Source organism: Crocuta crocuta, unplaced genomic scaffold (genome assembly GCF_008692635.1).
Source record: "Crocuta crocuta isolate KB4526 unplaced genomic scaffold, BGI_CrCroc_1.0 scaffold128, whole genome shotgun sequence".
In the NCBI taxonomy this organism is placed as follows: Eukaryota; Metazoa; Chordata; class Mammalia; order Carnivora; family Hyaenidae; genus Crocuta; species Crocuta crocuta.
In genome coordinates this window covers 4,191,421-4,203,246 of record NW_027532232.1, presented here as the reverse complement: position 1 = coordinate 4,203,246, position 11,826 = coordinate 4,191,421, and the positions used below count along the sequence as shown (strand labels likewise).

The following is an 11,826-nucleotide window of genomic DNA, read 5'->3' as shown; positions in this document are numbered from 1 at the left end:
GCAGCCGCGGAACCCTTCAGAACCTCAGACTGCACGGTGAGATGCATTTATTTTTCAAATGCATTTATTTTTCAAATGCATTTATTTTTCAAAGAGGAGATACACTAAAGGGAGACAAAAACCCGCTTTCAGTTACCCGTGCACGGGGCAAACCATGCGCTCAGCCTATTGTCCTAAAAAATAGCTTCGAGAATCACAGTGGCGGAGAGTGATGCCAGCGCCCCGCAGATGGACGTAACCATACAATGCCTCCCAGGCTGGACTTTAGTTTGCAAGCCAGAAGAAACAGGAATCCTGGAACCGCATCTTCTTTCTCGGGAGATGATTTATGTACTCCGGGGGCTTGGTGGGGGAGGGAAATGAAGTCTTCCAGCCTTGGGTTTATAAGCGTCGCCGTGCTCTGGAGAAGGAGAGAAGACTGACATCTCCAGCCCTACACCACATCAGAAATTGCATTGCAACCGCTTTCCCGCTGAGCTGTAAGAAATGGAAAGCGAAGTAAACACATTTTTCTGGAGCACAGGAACGGAGGTCCTGTCTAGCCCTGGAGTGCATAATTCATTTGCAGATGAAATTGCTTTGGAGAAGAAATGAAAAACTTGGAAGTGTTGACATATTCATTATGAGTCTTTTTCTGTTTCAGATCAGATGAGTTGGATGGGTTGAACTTATTTTTTTTTTTTGGTAGTTTCCTCTGTATAACTTTTATGAATTGCAGAAGAGCAAATATTGAATCCCTGCAGTAAAAAATAAGATGATGTGGTCTTTGTGTACCCTTTGCTCACCACCCCCCTGAAAACCTTTAAGGAACAGCTCAGATACCTTTGTGAGTCTTCTCAGATCTACTACATCCCACCCCAAGGGATGATTAATTTCCCCCCTTTTCTGTGCTTCCTCAGCATGAGCTTACACTTCAGTTGGCCCTTGGTTTGTGTCTGTGTGATTAATGGCCTTTTCTACTGGACTGTGGCTCACGGAGGCAGCAGCCCGTTTGCCGGCCGGGAACATTGGGACTTGCTCCCTGGGTTGAACTGCAAACCAGAACCGGAGCCTTGATCCTCTAGGCTCTGTTGATAATGACCTGACAGCTGCTTTCTTAACAATTTTGCCTTTAAGACAGAGGAGAGATCTGGGAAGGAAGGGGGCAAACAGCATTTGTTGGATGACAGACTATTCTTGATGTTTTCATGTGTATTTTCACTGAATGCACACACGCCCCTTAAGATAGGCAGCCTTATTCCCATTTCACAGATGAGGAAACAGTTTGATCACTTGCTGGAGAACACAGAGCTATGAAGTGGATAAGCTTGTCAAGAAGGACTCCTTTTTATTCATGTATCAGTAACAGCCTCGGAATCTGGCAATTCCAATCCCTGGAGGTCTCTGCTTAGAGCCACACCCTCCCCGAAGGGAAATCTCACATTATGCGCCATAATGTTGTTTGTTACCAGCCAAAACTGCTACTCCCGTCTGCTGCTACATCGCCTTTCTAATTTTTTTAATGTTTATTTTTGAGAGAGAGAGACAGAGTGCAAGCAGGGGAAGGGCAGAGAGAGAGAGAGGGAGACACAGAATCAGATGCAGGCTCCAGGCTGTGAGCTGTCAACACAGAGCCAGATGTGGGGTTCGAACCCACAAACTGTGAGATCATGACCTGAGCAGAAGTTGGCCATTTAACTGACTGAGCCACCCAGGCGGCCCTATGTCACCTTTCTATTACTTGCGTGTTGCTGGAGAGGCCAACTTGTTAAAGCCTCTTCTGGGGGAGAAGGAGGTGGAATAGGTCCCTCCTGTCTGCAGAAATGATATGACTATGAATATGGCTCTTGTCTCCTCCCAGGACAGAGGCCCCTTGGGAGTGGGGGACCCTTTGTTCCTTCCTGTAGAAGGCACTCCGCCCTACCTGCCCTGACTCACTCGCGTTGTCTGCCTGAATGGCTTCCACACGGTAAGTGCACACCACTATCTGTCCTCAAGTTCATTTCTAATGAAGTTGGGCTACTTTTAGTTGCCCTTCACATTAGCAAGTAGCCTCACGGAGAGCGTGGATGACTACTGACTTTATCGATGCCAGACAACCAGGAATGGCTGCTCTTTGGAACTTTCCTGTCATGGGGTGGACGTGCGTAAGAGGGGATGCCAACTAGACATCACTGTGTGAAGTTCTTGGTGATCCTCAGATGGTTTTAAATATATGAAAAGTGGCTTGTTGACGGAATAGTCCAGAACCACCTTGAGAACGCTCCTCTTCAGCAGGCTCTTCATCACATCCTGAACGCATCCTTAAATCCAGGGCCCACCATTCCACGTAGGGAGACCATCTCTGTTCGAGGCAGCAGGTTGATTTGAAGGTGTCGGCACGGGGAGGAATCATAAGTCCTGAGAGCTGGGCTCTTCTCTTTAGGGGAGAATCTTCACCAAAGTGCCCTACTTTCTGGTCAGAACCAAATAAGGGAAATTTGCTGAAATTCCCTTCCAAGGGCCAAGCCCCTGCCTGACACCAAATTACAAACAGCTAATAAGGTCATGAGCTTTTGTGATGTGTGACTCAATTGTGAATAGGCGGCTCTGGACACACAGAAGTACCGAAAACAAAACAAAACTCCACATACAGGCCAAAGGAAAGGGCAAGTTTCCAGTGTATTCATCCCTCCCTCTTCTCTTCCCAGATATTGTCTACAGAATGAAACCACTATAATGATAGAAGTAACTAATAAAATATTGACCTCTGCCCTCCACAAAATTAAACATAAGTCAGCGTTCTACTGGAGTGGAAAGTGAAGTAGTAATATATCTCCAGGACTCCTAGCAGAGAGCAAGTAAATGGTTAACAGCGCTTCTGCGAGGGAAGGACTGAGGGACTGTGAAGGCTCATCATCATTCCTGCCGTCACCTCCTTCTGTTGAGCATGCCGGTGGTATACATCCAATGCTGCGAGTTCATCATGCCGAGTAGATACACACTAAATTAGCCAAAGGCAAGAAGTTACAGTAAATGTAATTTCCAGAGAGGGGTCCGACGCTAGCTGGGTCAACTTCCTTTATTTGTTCTGACATCCCTAAAAAGATTTAATGTTCCCAAGCAGCAGTATTTTCTTTAATAAAGGCTTGAACAACCGCGGATATTAAAATTTTGGGGAGTGTTTACATCCATAGACTTTTGAGTATTGTTCTTTATTGTCAGAAAGTTCAAGAGTAATAAAGGCACATGTTTCTAAGTGACTCCTCTGAGCTGTGGGGTCTAATTCCAGTCCAGGCTCCACGTCATAACAGGAAAGAACACAATGATGGAAGCACACGAGGCTATGTTCACACCGACTTGGAGAACTGAGCAGGAATTCTTCGTGTGGCACAAGAACACTGGCCCCAAAGTTGGGTTGCTGAGTTCTTTGTCACATAGGACTGTATGGTTTTATGGTTTTCCAAGTGGATCACTGAGTTACTTTTCATTTTATTGCTAATAAAACTGCTCCAACATTTTTTTGGTTTTGTTTTTGCCACCTACTTGATTGATTGATTTTCACCTACAAAAGGTGGTATATAATGAATATATTCAACTTGATGAGTCCAGAGATAAGCATACACCTGTGAAGCCACAACTGCAATCTATAAATTCTTGTGGTTGTAGTAGCTAACATATCCCAAGGTAAATACAGAAGTCAGGACCTTGAAGCAGTGTGGTCATGACAGAAAGCTAAGCTCGGTAGCACTGGCACAGAAATGGACAGCAGAGGCTGGAGAGATGGAAAACTACGGTGTAAGATTAAACATTTTTTAAGACTGTCACTTCATGTAACCCGGAAGGCAGACTAAGTGCCTGTGACCTGTAGCTTTGGGGAAAGTGTTTCAAAAGAACCAGAGCAGTTCTAGGTATCAGTTGTCTCCTGCTGTCTAAGTCCAAAAAGAGGTGGGTTCAGAACAGAACTGGCCGGTTTCCAAACATCAGTGAAAGAGAAGAGACAGAAGTCCAAACATTTAGAGCCTTCCGCCAGAAAATAAGAAATAAACTGCAAGAAGATTTGACCAACAAAGAAACATTCAGATTCCTTAGCTCGGCAAACAGGCTTAGCTCCATGGGTGAAGTAAATACTAGGGTCTTTACTCCTCGCAGACGCCTTGGGTTTCAGACGGCCACAAGAGAGCTGTCATGACCTTGAGAGAGAGGCATGGAAGCAGATGATTACACTGTCCAGGCTTTACGTCCAGGAAAGAATGCAGGGTTTACTCCTGGCACGTGAAACTGACAGGAAGCAGACAGAGGAGAAGCCAGCTCAGGTTTAGAGGGATCCTGTTGGCCAAGAAACCAACACAGCTGGTTTACAACAGACTCAGAAGTAAAAACCACCCTCAGTGCAATGGGCACTTGCAGGACATGGACCCTCTAGGACTCTTCCCCTGCAGGAAATGCAATGCTTCAATGAATGCATTATCTGCAACACTCATTCAGAGTCGGTCATGGCACATGATGGACAAGGTAGAGTCTCCCAGAGGACAGAGCCCCGGAGGGCCACACAAATAATGGGCAGAGATTTGGTTTAGTCGAAAACTACTTTCACTGCCAAAGGGAGGGGATGGTGGGTGCGGGTCCTTAGAGTGCCTGCCTAGAACAATTCCATCACTACCAGGGGCTGCAGGACTTCGCTTTTCTAAAAATATAGAAGACAGACTTTCATTGCGTTAAACCACCGAGACTTTAGGGTTAATTTGTAGTAGCAAATGGTGCTATCCTAACATTTGTATTTGTATCTTTTCCTCCATCCCTAGTATTTAGCACACATGGTTGCCCTTGACTTCTCTGACCTTTTTTAGGGCCATATTCCACATACAGCTCTATTAGCGGCCATTTTTATGTAATTTGGTTGAAGTTCTGATTAATAACAGTAAAAAATTATCATTTTATTTTATTTTAAAAGTGATTTTTTTTCGGGGGGAACATTTGTTTTGAAAATTCCTGATGAAAACAACTGAAGTCACATGCCCTTTGTGGCATAAAGATTTCAGGACCTAATCATTGTTTGCTCTTGAGGACTTGGGAGTTATTTTTTAAGAAAGCCCTTACTTTTGCTGGCAGGAGAAATCTGTCAGCCTCCTCTTGGCAAAGATGGGGCGGCCCTCCAGTTAGATGAAAGTCAAAATGAACATGACACCCTTACCATCTGTTCATTTGGTTTTTGGAGAACACAGGCTCTGAGTATCTGTGCCGGAGAATATATCCCTGAGCCCTCTATAATCTGACTTCCAGTAAAACTCCCACATAGGTGATAGTTATTTTAAGAACAGNTTTTTTTTTTTTTGAGCTAGTTTGACCCCTGGGATCAGGCCAGAGTATCACGCAGTCTCCTTGCCCCCTTCACCGGCCCATCATCGCCCCCTCCTCTGGAACTGTTTGCATTGAAATCTGTTTTTATGTACGCTCATCGAGGGATGCTATATCAAACAGCCTTTGAAAAACACATCTGGTGCAGAAATGCTGCTGAAGGCATCATCCACCGCCTTTCTCAGGGCTCACTATCTAACAAGGGGGACCCAGGGCCTCGGCTACCACTGCATTTTAAAAAAAACCCTGAAGAAAATGTGCAAAACGCCAAAATTTGTAGTGTTTGGCTGATACATACATAGGTGCATGTTTTATTATTCTCTGGGCTTGGGCATACTTTTGAACTATTTTGTAACGGTAATAATAACTATTGTCATTGCTATAATACCACTCAGTTTCTTACCGGCCAGAGGTAGCCACCTTCAAGGCGCTGCGACCACCCTTCCTGACACCTCACTATCATTATTATTATTTTAAAATGTTTATTTGAGAGAGACAGAGCAGAAGTGGGGGAGGGGCAGAGAGAGGGAGACACAGGATCCAAAACAGGCTCCAGGCTCTGAGTTGTCAGCACAGAGCCCAACGCGAGGCTTGAATCCACAAACCGCAGGATCATGACCTGAGCTGAAATCGGCTGCTTAACCTACTGAGCCACCCAGGCGCTCCGACAGCTTGCTATTAAATGGCTAGGAGCATGCATAGACTGACGTGTGACATGCCTGTGGTTCATCATGCTTCTGCTTGCTTCCTGCTCTCTGACTTGAGAGGAGTTATGTCAGACTAGCTTAGCTTCAGTTTCCGCAGCTCTAAAATGGGTATAATAATGCTGCACATCTGCTAAGGTTTTGGTGAGGACTGAATGAGAGGCTGTGTTTAATATGCTTAGCTCTGTGCTAAAGACACAGTGAGCACCAGTGAACGTAAGCTATTATCATGGATGTGACATTGCCCAAGTGGACCATGCTATGGGGAAGCTTACTTTGTGTGTGTGTGTGTGTGTGTATGTGTGTGTGTGTGAAGTTTATCTATTTATTTTTGAGAGAGACAAAGACAAAGCAAGTTGGGGGTTGGGGAAGAGAGAGAGAGGGAGAGAATCCCAAGCAGGCTCTGCACTGTCAGCACAAAGCCCGACATAGGGCTCCAACTCCCAGAACCATGAGATCATGATCTGAGCCGAAATCAAGAGTCAGATGCTTAACCAACTGAGCCACTCAGGCACCCCCAGGCCAGCTTTTTATGCCAGTAAATATAACCCATGACATGTAGGTGTGTGTGTGTATACTGACTTGCTTCAGTTCTCTATCTCATTGTACAGACTGTCCGTGAGCCACCTTACCTCCCTCATGGAATGGGATGAAGGATGAAAGGAAGGGGAGGAAGAAGAGACAAAGGTATGGACAGCAGGAAGGAAGGAAAGCGAGAAGAAAGGCTTTGTAACACAAGACTTTGAAATCATTCCTTGTAACGTGTGGTTCCTGAATTCCTCTAATTGGCATGAATTTTCACTGCATACAGTACTTTCTCAGGTGCTCTTTGCCTTCCCTGGGGTTAGTTTTACTTCCTGGCTGGCCATGAGCCTTCAGCTATTATCCCCAGTGCAACTGTGAGTTTTCATAAATGACGCCACTTGAGGGTTGTCACGGGTTCTGGCTCACTCCAGTGTCTGATGACTCCTAGAGTCAGCTCCTCATTATCTATGTGGACATTGGGTACTTTGTGTTCTGGCTGCAAATGCTTCATCCAAGGTCAATTTCCCTCCAGGGCTCAGCACCATTTCAGACAATATGTGCTCAGGGAATGCAAATTAATTTCATGTTAGCTTTAGCCAAAGCCAGCTAGGAGAGTAAGCGTGCTTTTAAAAACACCACAAACACTGATAAACATCTTTGGACTTATGTGCTGTTTGTGCGTGAATGAATGTATAAAATTTCACCCGAATTCCTGAGCGTTTTTATACTCCTGTTCGAATGAGCCTTATTTTTGTTCTTTGATTAGAAGTGTCTTTTAATTTGAAATTATTTAAATATCTTTGTCATTATATTTTGTTACAACTGGGGGCTGTCAGGATAGATTGAAGTTACTTGCGTCATGTTTTTCTTTGATTATAAAAATGCAATGCATACCAAAAAAATGCAGCACCACGTGCTTATAAGAGAAAATGAAGAAATACAGAAAACTCTGGAGGAAATGAAACCATTTGTAATCCCTTCACACAGAAATGACCATGATGAACATTTTCCTACAGCTCTCCCAGACTTTCTTTTTTTTTTAAAGATATTTTTTAATGTTTACTTATTTTGGGGGGAAGAGGGGCAGGGACAGAGAAAGGGAGATGCAGAATCCGAAGCAGGCTCCAGACTCTGAGCTCCCAGCACAGAGCCCGACACGGGGCTCGAACTCACAAACCAGGAGATCATGACCTGAGCCGAAGCGGGACACTTAACCCACTGAGCCACCAGGTGCTCCTCTCCCACACTTTCTTAAGGTTGTAGAAGTTCTCAAGGTGGATTTGTAGATTGCTTCCAGACAAAAAAGGATAGTGTTTTCTAAAGTTCTAAAGGTACCCTTGGATTTACTAGCATGTTCCATGAGGCCTCCCTGTCTGACCTACTTTTCCTTAAGGAGAAGCCATATCTTTTTTTTTTCTGGCCACGAGCCTAAGCTTTATGCTCCATTGGAGCTGGGCTGGAGAGACTGGGCTGGGAAACACCAGAGCACCTGGGACCCGAGGGCTGTCCTAGCTGAGTTCTGGTGAGTTGGAGCATCTGGCTTTCTAACCACACCCAGAAATCTGTGTTCTTGCCCCACACTGTATGCCAGGAAGAGGGCAGGGAGGGCTCCCCATCACCCTGGCAACACGCCTATACTGTTCCTAAACTCAAAGGGTTGTGCAGCCAATGTTTTCACACCTCTCAGCTCTTTTTTTTTTTTTTTTCCTGAAACTTGGTTCCTATTCTTTTTTTTATTTTTATTTATTTTTTATTTATTTTTTTAATTTTTATTTTTTATTTAAAAATTATTAATGCTTATTTACTTTTGAGAGACAGAGAGAGAGAGCACGTGCGAGTGACTGGGGGAGGGGCAGATGCAGAATCCGAAGCAGGCTCCAGGCTCTGAGCTGGCTATCAGCACAGAGTCCGAAGTGGGGCTCGAACCCACAAACCGTGAGATCATGACCTGAACCGAAGTCGGACGCTCAACCGACTGAGCCACCCAGGCGCCCCATGTGTTCCTATGCTTTTGGGGGATTCTCCCCAGGTCCTCACTCGCTTTTGGGGGATTCTCCCCAGGTCTTCACTCCAATAATGGGGAGGTTTGATTGAGGCTGCCAGTCACTGCTCCCCCTCCTCCCAACAGGGCAGCGCCTACCCCGGGCCAGGCCAGGCAGAGACCTTCCCTGAGGTTTGCAATGAGAACCAAGGAACTAGGACCTTTTCTCCGGTAGCAGAACGGAGACGTGAGCCCTGTGTTCCAGGGTCTGTGTTCTGTGATATGTCAAAGAGGGAGATGCATGAAGAGGTCGTGACCCAGTCCTCGGAGAAGAGTAGAGAAGCGGGGACCACAGAGGGAGGGGGGCACCCTCCAGGTCTCCTGGATTCTCTTCCAAAATTTGAGTTTTCCATTTTGTTTTTTCAATGTTTTACTTTTATTTTAAAGAGAGAGACACAGAGCACAAGCAGGGGAGGGGCAGAGAGAGAGGGAGACAGAACTTGAAACAGGCTCCAGGCTCTGAGCTGTCAGCACAGAGCCCGACGCGGGGCTCGAACCCATGACCCGTGAGATCGTGACCTGAGCCGAAGTTGGACACTTAGCTGACTGAACCACCATCCAGGCGCCCCTAAGTGTTCCCTTTCTTATATTCTATGACCTATGCTAGGAATTCTCCCTACAAATGAATTCTGAATTGGTTTTCTGTCACTTACAACCAAAAGAACTCTGAGCAATAGGGCTGGACTCTCCCCCAAGCCCTCCTCTGTCTCCCGGACTCTCTAAAGTTCTCTGGCTTCTCCGCTGTCTGGATTTCTCTGGCTTTCCATGCCTCAAAAGCCCCAGGTTCCTAACATAGCAGACCCCTCTCCCCGTCTTCAGGACAATCTCTAACTCACTGTGGCAGGAAGCAGCTGTGCTTAAGCTGATATTTGTTCTTAAAGAGTTGCTGGTGAGTTGTGAAGCGTTCTCAGTTGGTAGAATGTGCTAGAAGGCGGGGGGGGCTTCCTCACCTATCCTTATTCTGGACTTGCACTTTGAGAAATAGACCCAGAAATGGTTCTATCAGCTCTGCTCCCTTCCCACGTACCCCACCCTCCTCTTTGCCCGTGGCTCTCCACTCCTGCGTCTCAGTTCTAACACACAAAGTGCTTTCTTGGAGACAGTGGGAGTTAGTCCTGCAAGATTCTAGAGCTCCGGCAGCTCATACTTCCCCGAAAGCAGACAGCTGAGCGCTTCTTAACCTTTAACCTTATTCTGCAATGTTGCAATGGCAAGAACCATCACTTACTTTAAAAGAGGTGGCAGACGGCATGGCTGAAATCAAGAGAATGTTTCTAATCAAAAGCCAATCAGCACGATGCTGAAAAAATTCTATAAAACCATCCTAATCCTGCAAATGATATCAACCCTGGCTTTGCTGGCTTTTCCGAATGGACCTTGAGTTATGGCCGAAGAATGGCTTGAGTTATGGCTAAAGATGGGCTTGGTTTGTTCAGTAAATAGTTTGTAGCTTCTTTTTTTTTTCTTTTCAGGTTATTTATTTTGAGAGAGAGTGCTAGTGGGGTGGAGGGGGAGAGAGAGAGAATCCCAAGCAGGCTCTGTGCTGTCTGCGCAGAGCCCGACGCGGGGCTCGAACTCATGAACTTTGAGATCATGACCTGAGCCGAAATCAAGAGTCAGACGCTCAGCGGACTGAGCCACCCAGGTGCCCCTGGGGCTTCTAATACGAGCCGGGCACTGTGCTAGCCTGGAGGACTCTGCCCACTGCTGTGAGCTCACCTTATTCACACGAATTTGACGATTGCACAGTAAACCGTACCCGCGCGTTGTCATTTTCCTAGGAAAGACCCGTCCTTAAAATACCCTCCAGCATTTACTGCTAAAGGCCAAGCATAAACTCCATATCAAGTTATGACTTTGACATCCACCACTGCTCAAAGCAACACAGGACCTGTGCCTTGTCTCTGCAGCCTCAACTTCCCACAGCAATCGGCCAGATCCGAATGAGGTCTGAGCGGCGGCTGAGCTCCTGCCAAATGACACTCCACTCTGCTGACAAAACAGGATCCCCATGCCGTTCCTCTTCCTGACAGGTATCTATTTTGAACTCCTTCTAGAGAACGCAGTGACACTTCTCATCCTTGATCTTTCTGGCTTAGTTCCCAGGGAGACCTCCTCATGCTATGTTTTATTCATGGTGTCTCCCAGGCCCGTTTCTTCATTGTTAAAATCAGTGGTGGGGGCAGGGACAATCAATGAACCTGAAATAAAATTTGACTGTCATAACAAAACCCATCCCTTTGTGAGCTCGGAGCCAACAACCAGAGTCTGAGATTCTGGGGAAGGTCTGTGTTTTGAGGATTTTTAAGGCAAAGCATCCAAAGAGGAAAACAAAGAAAAGAACCAAAGTTATCCATATTGTGTCAGAGTAGTGAAGGAAGTAAGTAGGTCAGATAAACCAAAATAATCTTTGCTGGGAAACACGATAAGCTGCCGGCATCTGAGAGCATGGAGAAAAAAGATAGTGTGATAGATAAACACAATGTGCAGCCTGAAAGCAGCAAAGTTACAAAGAGTATACATAGTAAACATTCATTCTACCTTCTCTCTGAGAAATGTCTCCACCATTGACTCTGTCTTTGTCTTTCCTATAATAACACACATCTTTCTACCTCACGAGTTAGGGGTTTGGAGGAGAAAATCTAATACGGGGCTCTTCCGCGTGCCCCAACCGTCCGAAACAAAACCAGTGTCCAAGAAGAACAGCGGATAGAGGTTAGAATACTCCATCGCGTACAGCTGGTATGTGCCCAGATGCATACCTTAAGAATGATGGTCCTCTCGTGACGGGTGATGTTGACACTGTGAGGCTGTCCGTTGGCCATGTTCCTGTGGTCTACGTCAATGTTGTATGGCTCTCTGGTGCCACCCAGGTTGTACTGAATCTGTAAGCTTCCTGTACAACAAAAAGGAAGGAAACTCTGTAAGTTTTTGCATCAGGTTTCATTTCAATGTTCCTTCCCCCTGGGTTTGCATTCTTCACGATCCGCCAATACCATTTCCGTTCTTAACTCGGATGCACCAGCTCAGTGGCACACAGAACGGTAAGGGTTAAGAGCAGCAGGTGCACACGACTTTACAAGAAAACAGTGAGCCCTCAGTGACCATCACGTCAAAGCTGAAGCAGCAAATGGTGTCAATGATCCAATCTGGAGCTGGGCCTGGGAGGGGAATGAGAACATACACGATATAGGACCGTGGAGACGCCTGCAGACTGACAAAATACTACGCAGGATGCCA

At 46.0% G+C, this 11,826-nt stretch overlaps 1 protein-coding gene across 1 annotated transcript in view; it reads right to left on the bottom strand.

Moving 5' to 3' along the window:
* The window catches only part of CNTNAP2 (contactin associated protein 2), a 1,422,049-nt gene that overhangs the window by 132,365 nt on the left and 1,277,858 nt on the right, over positions 1-11,826 (bottom strand). Inside the window, exon 22 of the mRNA XM_077778041.1 lies at positions 11,349-11,482. Within this exon, the coding sequence (XP_077634167.1) occupies positions 11,349-11,482 (134 nt within the window). The remainder of the gene's footprint in view (positions 1-11,348; positions 11,483-11,826) is intronic.